At 33.1% G+C, this 20,962-nt stretch overlaps 2 protein-coding genes across 3 annotated transcripts; one reads left to right on the top strand and one right to left on the bottom strand.

Moving 5' to 3' along the window:
- Window positions 1–583: 583 nt before the first annotated feature.
- LOC126660611 (uncharacterized) lies at window positions 584–4,043 on the bottom strand. 2 transcript variants are annotated; one of them, XR_007635389.2, is made up of 3 exons: window positions 3,706–4,042; window positions 3,221–3,616; window positions 584–2,681 (listed from the first exon to the last, which is right to left on the bottom strand). XR_007635389.2 is itself a non-coding variant. In XM_050354181.2 (2 exons), the coding sequence occupies exons 1-2, from the start codon at window positions 3,994–3,996 to the stop codon at window positions 3,275–3,277; spliced, it is 633 nt and encodes a 210-aa protein (XP_050210138.1). In that variant the 5' UTR covers window positions 3,997–4,043; the 3' UTR covers window positions 584–3,274. The 2 variants fall into 2 exon arrangements, 1 of the variants encoding a protein (XP_050210138.1); XM_050354181.2 differs by having other exon boundaries at window positions 584–3,616; window positions 3,706–4,043.
- On the top strand, window positions 1,133–2,777 carry LOC126660610 (gibberellin 2-beta-dioxygenase 6-like). Its single transcript, XM_050354180.1, has 3 exons — window positions 1,133–1,596; window positions 1,689–2,010; window positions 2,156–2,777. The coding sequence occupies exons 1-3, from the start codon at window positions 1,133–1,135 to the stop codon at window positions 2,396–2,398; spliced, it is 1,029 nt and encodes a 342-aa protein (XP_050210137.1). The 3' UTR covers window positions 2,399–2,777.
- Window positions 4,044–20,962: the final 16,919 nt, after the last annotated feature.

The raw sequence follows: 20,962 nt of genomic DNA on the forward strand, positions 1-20,962 counted from the left end.
TAAAAGAGATATATTCTTTTTAAATAATACCATATAATTCACCTTTTTAACCCACTTTTTTAATCCACATGGCGTGGCAACAAAGAGTAGATTGAATTAGTATTTAAACTATAGGCTTTTAAAAAGAAATTAGAAGAATGAAAAAACGGAGGGTTATAAATGGTGGATTATAAAATATTTTCCATTTAAATTAAGAAGACAGTTTTTAGAATTGTTTTTCTTATTTTATGCTATTAATCGTTGTTTTATAAATTACATTTTAAGTTAGTCACCATTTTAGAATAAAAAAAATAAAAAACAAACTCAGAGAAAATAACACTAAAAACACGATATAGACTTCTAAAAAAATATAAAAATAAAATATCAATTTTCAAACAGAATTAAAAATACCTAACCTAGTGACAAAAGCAGAGTTGACTTATATATTCTGTGTAATTATAAAATAGGTTTGTCTTGCCTGAAGAACAAATTAGGTTCCAACATAAATGCAAATGCTAGAGGGGAATGGTCTATTCTTGATTATTCTTGTTTCTATTTGTTTGAATACATTCATAGACATGATATATTTAAATGGGAAGAAACGAAAAAAAAATTTGGACAATATGTTTCCATTGAAGGTCAAAATGTAATATTATAATGCTAGAAATGCTTTGAAAGATGTGTTACGTGTGCAACAAGTAAAGCCAAAGTAGGGATTTGATGAAGACATGAAGTTTCTAGGGACGGCACTTCAACTCTTCATCTTCTGATTCCGGGCGGCAACCTGTCGTTGAATTTTGGATTTGACTAAAAATCCACATCTTTACATTCATCATTCAACCAACTTTGTTGTTCCAATGTTTTTCAGAGCAAACTCTACATCTGAAATGGAATACTACTTGCCCTAATTTGAGCGTAACTCCAAGACTTGGTCTCTCTCGATTTAAAAGGCTCTAGTTGCGACAAGTGTCGCCATTTGAAAGCTCCTCACTTTGTTCTTTTCTTTTTGTTCCTTTTGCCCCCCACCCAACCAATTCCTTGGTCACAGGACATATATAACACCATCCTCTCCCTCTCTTTATTTTACTACTACTAAACCCTCTCCTGCTGCTGCTTTACTTTTGCACCTCCTCTCTTTCACCAAACCAATAATATGAATCAATCAATGAATCCACCACTCCAGTGCTCCTACGCAGCCATATCCAGCCCGCCTAGCAACACCCTGCAAAGCGGAGAAATGAGAAAGAGCATGAGCATGAGCGTGGAGGAATACTGCCACCTCCCATTGATAGACCTCCATCATCTGAGAAGTGATGATGAAAAGGAGAGGTTCGCTTGTCGTTCAGCTATATCGAGAGCTTCATCTGACTGGGGATTCTTTCAAGTAGTAAACCATGGCATAAGTACTGAGCTACTTAAGAATATGCCAAGAGAACAAGGGAAGTTGTTTCAAACACCTTTCGAGAGGAAAGCTACCAATGGTCTTCTAAATAATTCATATAGATGGGGATCCCCAACTGCTACTTCTCCCACCCAATTCTCCTGGTCCGAGTCTTTCCACATTCCTCTCTCTCAAATTTCCCAACAACCCTGCTTCACCGGGTTTACCTCTTTAAGGTTCGCTCTTTTATCTTTTCAATTCCTTCTTTCCCCGGAATCCAATCTGCTTAATTTCCCTCTAACATTGATTCTTTTCATTTAATCAACAGGGAAGTGATGATGGACTTTTCGGCATCCATGTCGAAGCTAGCCAAGTTGCTTGCAGGAGTCCTAGCAGAGAACCTGGGTCATTCAACCGCAGTGTTTGAAGACAAATGCCACGAAAGCAATAGCTTCCTTCGGTTAAATCACTACCCACCTTGTCCAATATCTTCTGAGGTTTTTGGTCTAGTGCCCCACACTGACAGCGATTTCCTCACAATTCTTTATCAAGATGAAGTTGGTGGACTCCAACTTATGAAGGATTCCAAATGGGTTGCTGTCGAGCCTAATCAAGATGCTCTAATCGTTAACATTGGAGATCTTTTTCAGGTACTAAATTTTGAAAAAGCATTTCCAAAATTTCAATTCTCATCAATTATGTCTGCTGGTAAAAGTATTTCCTACCTACCGAACTATTAGAACTTCGTTTTCATTCGCTACTGATTTTAAACTCGAATTGTGACTTGAATGACAGGCATGGAGCAATGACGTGTACAAGAGTGTGGAGCACAAAGTGATGGCCAATAGAACGAAGGAGAGATACTCAATTGCCTACTTCCTCTGCCCTTCATATGACACCCTCATAGGGAGTTGTAAAGAGTCATCTATATACAGAGACTTCACTTTCGGAGAGTTTAGAAAACAAGTTCAAGAGGATGTCAAGAAAACTGGTCACAAAGTAGGCCTTCCAAGATTCTTACTTCAGAACACATGTTAAATCATTAACTATATTATCCACATCTTCCCTCAGCAGAGATAGCATACATGAAGACTTGAGCAACAAATTTACTGTGACTGATTCTTGAAGCCAAACCCTATAAATAAATCCGAAGAATTAAATTTATCTCTGTAGAGGAAAACCCACGTGATCCCTCACCCCTGACTTCAGCAAACAAAATGAGTTCGTTCTTATCGGAAGAATCAAGCAAGTAATAGGCATACACCGGTCTACATGGCCATGGAAAAAAATTAACCAAATGTTGAGTTTAGTAGATTAACTCCTGCAGTAGAGAAACTATGTTAGGCTGTCAAACATGGCTATCCTATTCCTAATTAAACAACAGACGAGTAAGTACTTTGCTAACAAATCTGTCAAATGCGATTTTAAGACATTGTGTGTTTAGAAAGAATATTCTGCTCCAAGAACATTTCGATAGTATAAGACCTTAAACTACAAAACCATCCTGCTATAAATGACACGAGCTTTGACTGCCAGTAAAGAAACTTCGCCCTCTAATCTAAAATCTACTTTCGAGACCACTGATCAATTAACAGAATGGATCTTAAGATTTTTTATATTCTCATCTTTTTCTCGTTACTTTATAATATTTATAGCAAATTTACAGCATCCAGGCAAAGGCAGCAATCAAGCTTCCAATAAATGACTACTAGAATAATGCTAATCCTGATTTGATTTTTTCCATTGCATAAAGGTTGAGTAGGACAATCCAAACTACTTATTCATTGATCCACCCATTCCAACTAAAAGGGCATAAAAAACATCACAACAACCTTCACAAATCACGAAAGAAGTACGTACCCTGGAGAGATAAAAACGCAAAAGTACATATGATCAAACAAAACGGCCCTTTTTTTAGTCAAAGAACAGGGACACCTTGTCCTTTAGACTGGACTTCTTCTTGGTAATGGTAGGTGGAAGCATCTGTGGTGGTGGATCATTGTGATTTTGGTAAGCGACGGAGTCGGAGAATAAAGGTATATGATGGTCACTAGTAAATGAAGGAGTATTGTTATGTAGTGGATTGGTGAGCAAGGGTCCCAATAGAAGATGAAGCATGTCCTGAGCAGCATCCCCAGTGCTAACATTTAAGGTCAACTGGTCACTTTGGGCATCATTGGCTATGGCGGCAAGTTCACCACTCAAGTTTGGATTTTGTGATTCATTATTATAATTATTGTTATCAAGCATCACGTACTGCATAAATAGGCGATGAACAGAAATGTAGGTTAAAAATAAATGAAAAATTACAGTGAAAAGAAATTACAGAAGCAGGAGTCAGGTACCTCCTCAGCAATGGTGACGAGGTCTTTAACAGTCAGATCGCAGGCATGGTGATCGCCGGAGACGGCATCGTTTCGGGATTTCCGTTTTCTTTTACTAAGATCTCCGGCGCCGTCGTTAGCGGAAGTTGTTGATAACGTCTCTCCCCGTTTATAATCAGGGGCGTCGATCTTCTTCTCCTTTTTGTTTTTCTTAGAATGATTGGTTTCATTTTTGACTGAAGAAGCAGCTGGGGCGGCGTTAATCATCCAATTAGGTAAACGCCGTCTACTTCCCTCTTCCTCCTCCGCCATTTTTTCTGACTCCCTCCCTTAATCAAAAAACTCTTCAAAACATTATATAAGCTCTTCCATTTTTTATTGTCCATTTAGATCCTCCACTTTAAAACGTTGTAAAAGAATCCTTTACATTTTTGAAAAGAGCATTAAAGACTTTTTAGTTTATTTTTTAGACAATTAACTCCTCATATTTTTAGTTGTTTACGTGGTTCTTTTAAGACTGACAATTTCCGAAGCAACACTACACAACACAAAGTTAAACTAGTTTAATTTGAGTTTATATGTATTGAGATCACAAACTTGTCAACTCATTTCTGACGCAGTTAAATAAAAAGTTAAATAGGTAAAATTCGCCGAAAATCCGTCTAAGATATGTTTCAACTTATTTATTAATTATATTAATTAATTAAATTAATATATATGATCAAATATACTCATACAATACATATAATCTATTAATTATTATTTGTTGTATTAAGATTTATGATTGTTTTGGAGGTCTATTGTTTGATTGTACAGTCGACCTCAAAAAGTTAATATTCAATAAATTAATAATTCTAATAATTAATAAATAATTGAGAAAACCAATTTCGTTCCACGTCAGATAATTAATAATTCTATTATTTAATAATTAATAGATTTTAAATATATTCTATAGAAATATTAATTATTAGAGAGATTTTAAAAAAAATATATAACAATTGATGATTTATTTGGGACAACACTAACCTTAATTTATAAGGTGGAAGCTGAAATATTGTCACGATCTAATCTCATGGGCCGAGACCGGCGCTAGGGAATGGGAGTGGTTGCTCCGAAACCCGTAGCAAACCTCAAACATAAAATAATTTTTCGCAAATACCACGTTATGCATGACAGACGTAAACACGTATCATGCTGAAAACATGTCAGGCATACTTGTCGTCTGGCAATCACAAATCATTATAACGCAGCAAACATAAAACATTAATAACGTTAAAACATTAAAATTATATATACAGAAAACTGTTTGATATAAAATACATAACACCTATCTACTGCAGCTTTATGAGTAAAGTACTGTTTCTTTACATACTTTCAAAAATACAGACTTCTGGAAGTAGGATAGAAGTCCATTGCTTCAAAAATGTCTTTCACCTGAAAGGAAATCTGTGAGGGGTCAGTATACGGGAATATACTGAGTGAGTTCATATATTTACTAATAAGTATTCATATAAAAACATAAACAATGCAATAACATTCAAATCGCATGTAGCCAAGTACAAGATCCGATTGAAACCTTAATCCTCGAACATTTTAAATGTATGTACTCAAATCAAAACTCATCCAATAATCCGACCCAGGAGTGTTCACACTCAACCACGTCAGTCGCGACAAATCTCTTAATTCCAATGGTGGGTCCAACCCACTGGTAGGTCTGACCTACTAGATACGGGGCTCAGGTTACTCTAACCGAGTCCACTCTCGTATCGCATTCGTATATCCAACTTCGAAGTTCGTATTCTTAATCGTATTCACAGCTGTATCAAATCAAAATCGGTGATCACACAGTCCTATTGTCGCTCAATAGGTAGCACGTTCCATCGAATAAATGATGGTTTCAAATCAAACGCATATGCAATTCATAATAAGATTTTGCATTGCTAACATGCAAATCAAACATAAAGCAATATAAGATAATTGCTTGAGTAAATACTTTAAAACTAAACTTATATAGACTCATAAAAAACGCTTATCCAAAAATATGTCGGGGCTTAGAAACGTCAAGCTTTTCGAGCTCCCGGTCCAGCTGCTTCTTGCCTTGCCGGATCTAAAACAATTTCAAAACATTTGACTCACATCAGAATCCTATTCTAAGATTGACTCTAGACTCGAGACACGACACACCACTCTTATAAATTGTCACGACCCAATCTCAGGGCCGAGACCGGCACTATGGAATGAGAGTGGTTGCTCCGAAACCCGTAGCAAGCCTCAAACCTAAAATAATTTTTTTTGCAAATACAAACGTCATGCATGACAGACATAAACACGTGTCATGCTAAAGACATGCCACGTCTCATGCTAAATACATGCCAGACATAAACACGTGCTGTATCAAATATAACTGGTGATCACACAGTCCTATTGTCGCCCAATAGGTAGCACGTTCCAACGGATCGATACCGGTTTCAAATCAACATATATGCAATTTCAAATAAAGAATTCGCATTGCAAACATTCAAATTGTACGTAAAGCAATATAAAATATTTTCTTGTATAAATATTTTAAAAGTAAATCGAATAAACTCACAGAAAACGATTATCCAAAAATACGTAGGGGCTTAGAAACGTCAAGCTTCCCGAATTCCTGGTCCATCTGCTTCTTGCCTCGTCGGATCTAAAACAATTTCAAAACATTTGACTCATATCAGAATCCTATTCTAAGATTGACTCTAGACTCAAGACACGACACATTATACTCATTAACCGTCGTGCTTCTCACGTAATTATCCCGATAAACGGTATCAAACTCGTTTACGGATCGAGTATCATTTCAAATTCAACTCACGTTTAACCTCGTTAGGTTAAATAATTCGAACTGATCGATAATTAGTCGAATAACTAATCAATTCCGATAACATTACGCGTAAATGAGCAAATTTTCCGAAACGTATCGATCGGCCAAAACACTGTGCGAGCGCACGTCTCACTGTGCGTTCGCACAGTGGACTGTGCGTTCACATAGGGGACTGTGCGTTCGCACACAGGACTGTGCGTTCTCACAGTTCCTGATCAGACTGTGCGTTCGCACAGTTGGACCGTGCAGTGCACAACCGCGGGTTTTCACCTCGGCTCTGTTTTCCGACTTGCTTCAATACAAAAACGCTCCTAACACACGTATAACTCATAATCTGGGCTCAAAACGTTGCAATTCAATCCTATAATCGTTAAAACGATAAAATCATTTCGTGGCCTAAAACTTTAACTCAATATATCAAGAAATTTATCCATCCAAATGATAAAACGTCAAGCTTACCGTGATTCTCCGTCAAAATACGATCGCTTCGAGCTATAGAACGTCGGAAACGGACAAGAACGGAGATCGAGTGACGAACCGTACGTTATCGTCGAATTTTGGTAGAAAATGATCTGATAATGATTTAAAGTTCTGGACCATTCCTTCACAATGAGGGTTATATATATATTCTGGCTAATTTGCACTTTGGTCCTTGAAACTTTTCAAAAGTTTCAATTTAGTCCAAAAACTATCCGCGTCCAAATTTTAAAAGGTCTCTAATTGACTCGAAACTTTTACCACAAATACTATAAGTTATTTCGCGAACTTTGGTGAAATAAATTCCATCATGGAATTTATATTTTATTTTATATTAATTTTGGAAGTTATTTCTCTAATTCCCGTAAAACCGCTTAATAAAAGTTATTCTAAATTCCCGATATAATTAAATTAAATTCTTCTTAATTTAATTTATCGGAAATATCGACACGTGGCACGACTTAATTATCTTAAACTATTTTGGGGTATTACATTAATCGTCGTGCTTCTCACGTATATCCCGATAAACGGTTTTTAACTCGTTTACGGATCGAATATCATTTCAAAATCAATTCATGTTTAACCTCATTAGGTTAACTATTCAAATTAATCGATTTCAATCTCGATATGCGAATACGAAACGGTGTCTCAAAACAAAACGATAGGGCGAAAGGGTCTGGTGCACGTTCGTGCATTGCGGTGCACGTTCGTGCACCTCCTTCATGTGCACGGTCGTGCACCATCGATGGTGCACGTTTGTGCACCTCGTGTGCACGATCATGCACTTTCGTACACGGCCCCAAAATCTGTTTTCCGGGGCTTCCAGACGTGCTATAGGTATAAAAAACACTCCTAATGCATCCAAAACGCTTAATCTAAACTCAAAACATCCAAATACGATTCTAAAACCGTTAAAACAATAAATTGTTTCGTGGCCTAAAACTTTAACTCGATATATAATGAAATTAATCCATCCAAACGTTAAAACGTCAAGCTTACAGTGATTCGCCACTGAAATATGATCGTTTCGAGCTATATAACGTCGGAAACGGACGAGAAACGAAATCGAGCAATAAAAACGTAAAGGATCGTCAAAAATAAAACGAAGAAGCTGATGTTTGAGTTTGGAGGTTCTGTATCCTTCCTCATGAAGGATTCCTTATAATATACTGGTCAATTTGCAACTTGGTCCTTGAAACTTTTCAAAAGTTTCAATTTAGTCCAAAACCTATCCACGTCCAAATTTTTAAACGATCTCCGATTATCTCGAAATTTTTACCACATATACTATAAAGTATTTCGCGGACTTTAGCAAAATAAATTCCATTACGGGATTTATAATTTATTTTATATTAATTTTCGAAGTTATATCCTTAAATCCCGTTAATACGCTTAATAAACATAATTTTAAATTGCCGATATAATTAAATTAAATCCTTTTTAATTTAATTTTTCGGAAATCACGACATGTGACACGACTTAATTATCTTAAAATATTTTGGGGTATTACAAATATCATCAAATTATGACTTTTTTATTCGTTTGAGATAAGTTTAAGGAAAATTATTAGATGAACAAGTAAAAGCAAGTGAATTATTTCTAGTATAAAAAATATTAAAATTATTTTAATTCATGAATACAGCTCCTTGATAATTATTTTTTTGGTTCAATATCAAATTGATATTTTTTTAAATTGAATACAAAATTATTTATTTTAAATTGAGTGATTGTGAAGTATATTTCATTGGCTTTTTAATAATATAATATTAATATTAGGTATATGAATGTAGATACTTTAAAATATATTTTATATGTTATATAATTTTTCTATACAAATTCAATAAATTAATAATTCTAATAATTAATAAATTTTTGATCCACCATTTATATTAATTATTAGAGGTCGATTGCACTCATTTAATCAAAAAAATGTTAAATAAGTTTCACAAGTATGTTAATTAAATTAAAGTGGGTAATCTACATAAATCCCCTAAAACATGTGCTTTCTTTTATTTCTATCTCAGAATTTTAGTTTTAGCAGTAATCACTTAAAAAATTAAGAAACTTTTCACAAATCCCCTATAACCCAAAATAAATTGATTTTAGCATAAAATAAGATATTTATACCCCCTTCTTCATAATTGAAACATAGAAGAAAAAATTGAAGAAGTTCAGTATTGTTATTTTGGTTGAACTGCGGTGGTCGGTTCGGCGGCGTGGTGGTCAACCACCGGCGAACAGATAAAGATCCACTGCCAACACATTTTAGCGTTTACTCCACAAGCTGTCATGTCCAGAACTGTAACTTGTAATCTGTTGATTTTATGAATGAAGCACCAAACTCTGTGATCGGTGCAATGTACTAACAAAAATGGGTTTGTCTCTAATCTTCCATTTTAATTTTTAGTGTATAGAGAGAGATTGAAAAAATTTATAAGAGAGAGCATGGTTAATGTTTTGTATTTTAGTCCAATCAATTTTGTTGACTGGTGTGACGTTTGTTTTTTGTGTATGTGGAATTAGGCTGAAAAGAGTGTTGAAACTTGGCATAAGTGTAAGGATGGTAAACAAGATATGTGGATCCATTCATCCAATCATTTAAAAGAATTACACAAATCCTCTTAAAGAAAAGAATTACACAGATAGCTCCATGACTTTAGAAGAAATTGACAATGTTTTTAAAACTGGACCGAAACGGAAACCGGCTTCGTTGGGAGTTCATGGTTCGACCGGTTCAATCGGGTTGGATCAGATTTTTTAATGTTAATAAATATAATTTTTTTAAAGTTAAAAATATATAATATTATATAAAATATATGATAAAATATTTATATAATACCAATTTTTAGATTTTTGTATGTAAAAATTAAAATATAATTATAAATAATTTATGTTTAAGAGTATATTGAATAATTATTATATATGAGAAATAAAGATTAATTTTAACAAATTTTATTATGTGAAATATAATAATAATGATTAATATTTAAAAATATGTAGAATAATTAACTTGTGTTAGAGAGAAAAAAATGAGTGTTGTATATGAAAGAGAAAATGTGAGTTATTATGAGGGAGAAAAAAATGTAGAAAAGAGAAGAAAATATGTATATGAGAGAGAGAGAAAAAAGTAAAATGTATGTAAATAGTAAAATGTGTGTAAGAGAGAAAAAATAAATACATGAGATGTTGACATGTGTAAAAAGGGACTACAAAAATATTTTCTGGACAAAAAATAGACTTTTTAATTCAATCTTCCTGAAAACCGAATTTGGCTGATTTTGGTCAAAAACCGGATTTTCCCGGTTCAATCCGGTTTTTGACCGGTTTTTAAAAAAGTTGACTTTTGTATCTAACCGGACCGGACAAGGGTCCGGTTCCCGGTTAATCCGGTCGGACCGGCCGGTCCGATCCTGTTCGGTTTTGATAACATTGGCAAATGGAAGCATGATATGAAAAAATTGATGAATTTAAGGATGATATTGCAAGTATAGAAAAGAGAGAAAGTGAAAGAGGCAATAGTTCATGTCTGGAGTTGTTATACAAATTATACATGAAATCACAATGAACTTCAAGTTTTTCTTTCATGTTGGAGGATTAAAAATGGTCAGATTTTTAGCAGCAGAAGAAGGCGGTGAAGATTTGAGAGCTGAGGTGAGGGAATGGACGGGCAATGGCTAGAGAAGACCTTAGATTAATTCACACCAAACTATTTGTAAACTTATGATTTACTATCTTTTTTATTTATGTTTCCAAACGGAAATTAGCATCATCTGTGTCATTATTATTGTAACCATCAACACAGCTTTTCAAAGGGTAAATCAGATGGATACTCTTTTTCTAAGTCGAATTATTTATTTTTCTCGAGTCTAGTTGGACAAACTAATTTTACATTCAGTTTACTTAAATTTATTTTAAATTAAATTTGGTTCAATATGTTCATAAGAATTGTACCAAAAAATTCAGTATGTGGTATTATTTTAGGTTCGCATACGGTTTACATCAGTTTGCTTTTAAGTTTTATAAACTGTCAATCACAATTCACTTAAAAAAGTTACTCAATTCTTATAATAGATTATGTCTCAAAATTCTCTCTATATAGAATATCAGATAAGATTATAAAGAGCACCAAGACAAATTTTATAAAAAATTAAATTAAGATAATTCAGTTCATATAAGTTCATATCTGGTTCATATAAGGTCTATTTTTGGTTTTATAAACTATCAAATCATTTCATTTAAAAGAGATTCAATTTGTATATTTCACGAAATTTCAAAAAATTATATATAAAAAACATCAATTAACATTGTGAATAGCAATAAGACAATTTTTATACAAAAAATGAATTAAGATAGTTCAGTTGATATAGGTTCACATCAGGTTAACATCAGGTTGATTTCCCGTTTTATAGACTATCAAATATAATACACTTACAAGAGATATTCAATTTGGATATACACTAAATATCAAAATTCTCTTGTCACGACCCGATTCTCGGATCGAGACCGGCGCTAGGGAATGGGAGTGGTTGCTCTGAAACCCGTAGCAAGCCTTAAAATAAAATCCATTTTATTCCATTAAAAACAATTTAACTTTTCTTACAAAAGTTTTCTCATATAAATTTGTTTCGAAATTCACTATAAATTTTTCGCGGAATAAAATCATACATTTTAAATTCCGAAACATAAACATTAGGTCAACCATTTCACGGGACCTCTTTTCCATTTTCACAATTATTCAACTTTCATAACCCTTTTTCAAAACGTTTTTAGGGTAAGACATGCAAATCACATTTATGCCACGTCGGGCCCACATAGACATTTCGTCTCGATGCCAACAGTTTCATTACTGTTTTCCACATTTATCTCGGTATCTCAAATACCCGAGAGGCATCTCAAAATAACCATAACAAGCATGCATACATATACATAATATTAAAGCGATGAAAATTAAACAGAGTTATAACGTGGCAGTTCATCGCAAAATAAGGCATGCTAAAATACGTCCGTCTAGACAGTTCTACTGCAGCGCTAAGATAGTAAAATATTTACAAAATACCACAACGCCAAAATAGAGACTTCACGGATCAAGAATATGAAGTCTCACCAAAATGACAGTCTACGTACCTGAAAAATTGGTACAACAACGGGGTCAGATTAACTGGTGAGTTGACATCTTACAAACACACATTAAATAATTTAATTCGTTATAAAATAGATATATTTAAATATTTACTACGGGTTCAATCACAGAAACGTAAAGCTTTTAAATGAAATGCTGTTTTTAATCCATATTCCTCTAAGTCTCCTTTCAGACTTAGTTTAATAAACTAGTCGGCTGAACCCGTAGATTCACTCGACTCTAGTTTATTTTCCACTATCCTTTACAGTTCTAAACCTTTCTTTAGACTGTTCCCAACTTTTCTCATGGACTCAACGACCGATAACATTTAATGTTCCATGACGCCGTTAGTCCTTAAATCAATCGGCCGAACTCTATCGTTCTGTCGCCGTTAACTTGTTCGGGGTTCTAGACCGTCGTCTTAGAAGCTCTCCCGCAATGTCTGGACCGTCGTCTCAGACTTGTAGACCGTCGTCTAGATTTCCACATGCACTTAACGTAAAAAAAAATAAATATGCATGCAATAACTAGTGATCACGTAGTCCTATTATAGCCCAAATAGGATGGCACGTTTCATAGACTCATTCCATAATAATTTTATTTACTCAAAATAAATATACGATATATTTAAAATGCTTTATGATATTAATTTTCCACATTAAAGTAATAATAGTAATTTTATTACTTTAATATATGCATGTAATAATGCAAACTCACAGACTGTCGTTCCACAATTATTTACGCACGCTAATCCACATTTAGCTCCTCGGCAATTATTCATTCATTGCCCCGTGAATGTCTCGCATTCCGAGATTGACCTTTTGTCAATTCTATAAACGTTTGATAACCAAAACGTTTCCCACTAATTATCACGATCGCCATCGTGGCCCGTACATACACTACGTATCGGGTTCAATCTTAGGAATCCAATTAAATTTCATAATTTGGTCCATTCTAAATCCTTAGGTAAATTTTACCATTTTACCCTTTCGGAAAAATTCCCATATTTTAAAAACAATATTCGGACCTTATTAATTTCCATATTCCAAAATACCATTATTTCAAATCCTCTTTTATAAAAATAATATATATATACATATATATATATATATATATATATATATATATCCTTTAATTAAAATTTTCCAAATTTTAATTAAATAAAACATTAATTAGTTTATATCTAACTAATTAATTCTAACCCATTTAAAAATATAAATCTTTTGGGTCCAAGCCCAAATTAAAATTTTTAAAACTTAAAATCTTCCATTTAAAACAAATCAAGGCCTCAAATGCCTTTCAAACCCACCAAAATTTCATTTAGGACATACTAGTCCTTATACTTTCAAATCTTACATTTTAGTCCTTTTAACCAATTTTTTTTTAATTTATTACTTACCTTTTAATTTTTAACTTTGGGTCCAAATTATTTAGTTAAGTCTAAATAAAAGTTCAAAGTTCTAAGTCCGGGATCTAATTTACGGTTTTGGCCCCACTTGGCCCCGGTCCATATTGGTTCGGTTTCAACCCGACCAAATCTTGGCTCGGTTAAACAGAGACACCATGCTCCGTTTACCGGCTGGTAGTGGTTCGCCGACCACCACCCCACTCTCTACCACCTATACCAAAATTTATTCAATCAATTTCAAATTGAATGAAATTTAACTCTACTAAAATATTTAATCACACTTGATTAAATATTACAACACTAATCACATCAGAAACAATTTAAACAATCAAACACCAAATAGCCAACTATTCGGCCACCACACCAAATCACCATATATCACAATTTTTAACAATTAAACATTTTCATGGCATGTTTATTAACTCAATACTTAATCAAGAAATTAAAAGTACAATTTCTTTTAAATCATAGACTAATTCGGCTTCTAGCCAAAATTTAGCATTTTTCATACCAACAATATGTAAATCACAATTATTTAAATTTCTCAATAATTTTTCTATTATATTCGGCCATAATCAAATTAAATCAACACATGCTATAAATTTCTATCATCTATTTCATTTCAACATAGCATGCAACACAATTTAATATGTATAAATTACATACAAAAATTACCTAAAATATACCACAATAATCATAGAAAATTACATACATATTATTTCAACAAAATACCCACTAAATAATTTTTATAATTTATACATGCAATAGTGAAAACATATTCGGCCAAGTAAAAATTCCACTAACATATTTTACAAAATTTCTATCATGCATCACATTTAAATTTGTCATTTAAACAATCTAGATAACATGCAAAAATTCTAATAAGCATAACAAAATAACAATGAACAAGAAATCATAGCATAATTCGGCAATTTCAATTAAATTACCCAAAAATCTCTATTTTAAAATCTTAATCACATTTCACATATATTCACCCATTTAACAAATTTTAAACCCAAAATAATTTATCTCATAAATATTTCTTTAATTTCTTTGTTTTCGGTTTCAAAGAAAAAATATTAAATTTCCATACTTTGAACTTTAAAACCACCAAATTTTCTTAAGTAATTTAAAACATTTTAAACATGAAATTTTAAAACCCTACTTCATGAATATTCATGAAAATATTCGGCTTATAACACCACAAATTTAACCCTTTAAATTTTCTTTTTAAAACCCTTAATTTTTCTCAAGAACCAACCTTTTAACACTCAAAATACAAATTTCCAGCTTTTTAAACTTAGTTCATAAAACTTGTTCAAGTTAGAAACAAATTTAAAACATAACTGCCTTAAAAAATTTGAATCTTCCAAAACCAATCTTTACCCATGTTTTATTTCACTCTTTAAAACTACAATCCATGATTGCATGTAGGTTTTAAACTCTTGAACTAAAATTTTTGTTAAAACCGAAATTTTTCAAAAATGAACAACACCCAAATATTTGATCCTCTTAAAAACCCATATTTTGATAGAAAGATCATATTTTAAAAACTTTGAGTAAAACCTCCCATTCAAGCACAAAACCAAAGAAGAAGAAGAAGAATAATAACCCACTAAGAAATTCACAAAGAAATCATTTAAAGAAGCTTTTATTCTTACCTTTCTTTAAAAGCTTGAGTTAAAAATTAATGGAGTTTTGTTATTTTTCTAGGGTTTGGTTCGGCAAAGACAAAGAAAAAGAGAGAATGACTTTTGGTTTTTCTCAAATAATACTTTTTACTCCTAAGAAAATGGAGAAGAAAAGATTTCCACTTATAGCATTTTTGATTGAAAAATTGTGGGGTCTAACTTGCCTTTTTTAACTTCAATCATTAGAACCACCATAGTCATAATCTTAAACTACATGCATGATGCCAAGTGTCCTACATGTGTCATTTCTTATTCAATTGCTTTCTCCCCAAGTTAAGCTAATCTAGCTTAATTAATTATTTTTACGGTTTTCGAAGTTCCGTAAAATCTTTCTCGAAAAACGTTTCCGAACTAAATTATTCTCTTATAAGATCAAATCTTGAGCAAATATATTTATAATTTATCTTTTTAACGTTTTAATTATTTAAATCGATTTTTATCATATAATGGCCGAAAATTACAAAAATGCCACCCATGCACAATAATTCAATTTACGTAGCCATGCACACGTACACATTTAAATAATTAATCACACATCACAAATAAATCAATCACATGCATTTAAACACCGAAAAATCAATTTCTAAGCCGGTACTCTACCGCCGCTAATTTCCGATTCACCGCATTTTCAAAAATTCCATATTTTGAAAATTAGGGGTATTACATTCACTCCCCCTTAAAAAAAATTCGTCCTCGAATTTTCATAATCCTTTTTCCTTTCAACTTTATACCTTTCCTTTCCATTTCCGTAACTCGGAACTTTTTCCGACTCAAAGGTAACTCTACCTTTCACATCACAACATTTCCTTTACGGAATTTGTCACATACTAAAACACACTTGCTAAGGCTATACTTAGTCTTAACTTAAGCATACCACCAAAATAAAGTCTACTCCATAACTTAATATTTTCATGGGATTTCTATAGTTAAGTGTAACTAACTTTTAGTTATCTCTTAACTACCAAATTATTCTATATTCACTTGGGATAACCACATAATGTCTATAACAATTTATCTTCTATTACTTTCTCATTTTATTTTCCTATAGACTTTCCAATTTATATATATATATTTTTTGGATAATCTATTCTCGTTATTCTAAAGTTATATTTTTAGAATTTAATATACTTAACCAAAATAAAAAAATTATCTATACAAAATTTTCATTATTTTCGGGAGTACTTGCCCGTTTTTACTTACTTAAAAAGTTTACAACTTTTTTTTTTAACGTTTTGGCCGACACAACATTTTTTTGGGAAACATAAAATTTTCGTTCATAACTTCTAATATAACCGTAGCTCGGGATAATGACGACTCTCACTATCAAGGAGTTGCATTTCTCTTTTAAATTTATTTTCATGATGAATGTAAATATTACCTTTATGCATTTTCAAAATTTTTCATGCATGCCAAATACTTTATGTCGGGTCCGAGCTTGCTATACCGTTTTAAAATACAAACTTTAAAATTTTCATAGAAAAATTTTCGTAAGTTACTTTTAGATTTGTACTCCGAGAATAATTAAGATTTTCTTAATCTCAATTTTTTTTTTATGATTTCTAGTGCCCTTTTTCTCTTCATCTTATTCCATTATTTTATTTATTTACTACAAAATTCACATTCCACTCTACAACCAATTTATACTCCATTTTTTTTTTATGCTCCTTTCTACGTTAAACATTTCTCTTTTTTTTTTTATACTATATTACTCCAACTACTAATTTGTTGAGTAAATTTATTTTACTACTTCCATTTTATCTTTTCATTCATGCTTCACTTTTAATTTATTTTCTACTCATTTATCATACTATCATTTCTCATTTACCAATTATCTAACTTTTAAACTTAAAACGAAACTTAATCTTAAAGAATACCCGTCGCTACTCCCGAGATCTAAATCTCACTCCTAATCCAACGGAACATACTCCTCGGGATCCTCCTCCGGGTCTTCTTCCGGATCCTCCTCTTGTTCCTCATCATCGGGTATCATCGCTCCAAAAATAGGATTCTCGGTATAGGGATAAAAATACGCTTGCGGTGGTGTTCCTCGGGCTAACATATACTCCTCTAATGCTAATGCACGTCCGTATAAGTACGGAAGTGGCCTCGCCCTCTCATTCAACAATCCGTAAAACTCATCACCTAAACCGTAAATGAATCGGGAATGAACATCATCCGTGTTCATCATCAAATCCGGTACCGCCGAATTAAACCTCATGAACTCCTCCATGTACTCTCGAACCGATTTGCTTCCCCTAGTCAAAGTATCGAGATAACCACCCAACAACACATACCTATACCTCTCACGGCTCTCGGTTCTAGCCACCTCATCTAAAGCTTCAGCAACCCTTTCCTTAGCCTCAATAGCATTCATCTTAGCCTCTTTAAACTTGTCCACTCCCTTGGTGAACCAATCGGCTCTAAAGATAGGGTTCGGTGGTTGCAACCCAACCGATTCCGATTGAAAGCCATTTCCATTAGCATTGCTACCATTTTCAGCATTTGCGGTTTCCGGGGTCACGCTTCTTAAAAACTGCTCTACGTTCACGTTGACCGATCCGGCATCCGCAACATACCGATTCCCTTGTGACATGTTATCCGAAAATCTAGACATACTGTCACAAAATAAAACCCATGTGAATCCCGTGCACATTAAACACACAATAATCACAATTCTCATACCATCACCGAACACATCTCGGTTCAACCAACACACCACGCAAAAATTAAATCACATACTCACTTTGCACATTTTTCACATAGCAATTACATCATAAATTTTTCGGTTTCAATAACCCAATCAAATCTCAATTATCAATCACGTAATTGCAAATACTCAAAAAATCACATTCCCAATTATCACATCATACAATTGCAATTAATCACCAAATCACATTCTCAAGTATTAAATCACATAATCGCAATCAATCACAAAATCACATTATCGTTTAATCACAACACAAATTCAATTCCTAGGGAATGCTACGGAATAGAATTTTGAAAAACGATAACTTAGTCAAGACATGACATCGATTTCCTATTTTGCTGCAGTAGATTTCCTAGGGATATTCATTCCTTCCTAGGAACTCGATAAACAACTTAACTTTTCACATTACGCCACATCAATAAAAATTTCGATTCGCACATCGAAAATAAAATCACAATCTTTTCATTTTACAAAAATTTTCGATTCTCTTTTCGAAAATAAAATCACTTTTCCACGCAATGGCCCAATAAATCGACCATTGCTCTGATACCACCTTTGTCACGACCCGATTCTCGGATCGAGACCGGCGCTAGGGAATGGGAGTGGTTGCTCCGAAACCCGTAGCAAGCCTTAAAATAAAATCCATTTTATTCCATTAAAAACAATTTAACTTTTCTTACAAAAGTTTTCTCATATAAATTTGTTTCGAAATTCACTATAAATTTTTCGCGGAATAAAATCATACATTTTAAATTCCGAAACATAAACATTAGGTCAACCATTTCACGGGACCTCTTTTCCATTTTCACAATTATTCAACTTTCATAACCCTTTTCCAAAACGTTTTTAGGGTAAGACATGCAAATCACATTTATGCCACGTCGGGCCCACATAGACATTTCGTCTCGATGCCAACAGTTTCATTACTGTTTTCCACATTTATCTCGGTATCTCAAATACCCGAGAGGCATCTCAAAATAACCATAACAAGCATGCATACATATACATAATATTAAAGCGATGAAAATTAAACAGAGTTATGACGTGGCAGTTCATCGCAAAATAAGGCATGCTAAAATACGTCCGTCTAGACAGTTCTACTGCAGCGCTAAGATAGTAAAATATTTACAAAATACCACAACGCCAAAATAGAGACTTCACGGATCAAGAATATGAAGTCTCACCAAAATGACAGTCTACGTACCTGAAAAATTGGTACAACAACGGGGTCAGATTAACTGGTGAGTTGACATCTTACAAACACACATTAAATAATTTAATTCGTTATAAAATAGATATATTTAAATATTTACTACCGGTTCAATCACAGAAACGTAAAGCTTTTAAATGAAATGCTGTTTCTAATCCATATTCCTCTAAGTCTCCTTTCAGACTTAGTTTAATAAACTAGTCGGCTGAACCCGTAGATTCACTCGACTCTAGTTTATTTTCCACTATCCTTTACAGTTCTAAACCTTTCTTTAGATTGTTCCCAACTTTTCTCATGGACTCAACGACCGATAACATTTAATGTTCCATGACGCCGTTAGTCCTTAAATCAATCGGCCGAACTCTATCGTTCTGTCGCCGTTAACTTGTTCGGGGTTCTAGACCGTCGTCTTAGAAGCTCTCCCGCAATGTCTGGACTGTCGTCTCAGACTTGTAGACCGTCGTCTAGATTTCCACATCCACTTAACGTAAAAAAAATAAATATGCATGCAATAACTAGTGATCACGTAGTCCTATTATAGCCCAAATAGGATGGCACGTTTCATAGACTCATTCCATAATAATTTTATTTACTCAAAATAAATATACGATATATTTAAAATGCTTTATGATAATAATTTTCCACATTAAAGTAATAATAGTAATTTTATTACTTTAATATATGCATGTAATAATGCAAACTCACAGACTGTCGTTCCACAATTATTTACGCACGCTAATCCACATTTAGCTCCTCGGCAATTATTCATTCATTGCCCCGTGAATGTCTCGCATTCCGAGATTGGCCTTTTGTCAATTCTATAAACGTTTGATAACCAAAACGTTTCCCACTAATTATCACGATCGCCATCGTGGCCCGCACATACACTACGTATCGGGTTCAATCTTAGGAATCCAATTAAATTTCATAATTTGGTCCATTCTAAATCCTTAGGTAAATTTTACCATTTTACCCTTTCGGAAAAATTCCCATATTTTAAAAACAATATTCAGACCTTATTAATTTCCATATTCCAAAATATCATTATTTCAAATCCTCTTTTATAAAAATAATATATATATACATATATATATATCCTTTAATTAAAATTTTCCAAATTTTAATTAAATAAAACATTAATTAGTTTATATCTAACTAATTAATTCTAACCCATTTAAAAATATAAATCTTTTGGGTCCAAGCCCAAATTAAAATTTTTAAAACTTAAAATCTTCCATTTAAAACAAATCAAGGCCTCAAATGCCTTTCAAACCCACCAAAATTTCATTTAGGACATACTAGTCCTTATTCTTTCAAATCTTACATATTAGTCCTTTTTACCAATTTTTTTTTAATTTATTACTTACCTTTTAATTTTTAACTTTGGGTCCAAATTATTTAGTTAAGTCTAAATAAAAGTTCAAAGTTCTAAGTCCGGGATCTAATTTACGGTTTTGGCCCCACTTGGCCCCGGTCCATATTGGTTCGGTTTCAACCCGACCAAATCTTGGCTCGGTTAAACAGAGACACCATGCTCCGTTTACCGGCTGGTAGTGGTTCGCCGACCACCACCCCACTCTCTACCACCTATACCAAAATTTAGCCAATCAATTTCAAATTGAATGAAATTTAACTCTACTAAAATATTTAATCACACTTGATTAAATATTACAACACTAATCACATCAGAAACAATTTAAACAATCAAACACCAAATAGCCAACTATTCGGCCACCACACCAAATCACCATATATCACAATTTTTAATAATTAAACATTTTCATGGCATGTTTATTAACTCAATACTTA

Source organism: Mercurialis annua, linkage group LG8, assembly GCF_937616625.2.
Source record: "Mercurialis annua linkage group LG8, ddMerAnnu1.2, whole genome shotgun sequence".
Lineage (NCBI taxonomy): Eukaryota > Viridiplantae > Streptophyta > Magnoliopsida > Malpighiales > Euphorbiaceae > Mercurialis > Mercurialis annua.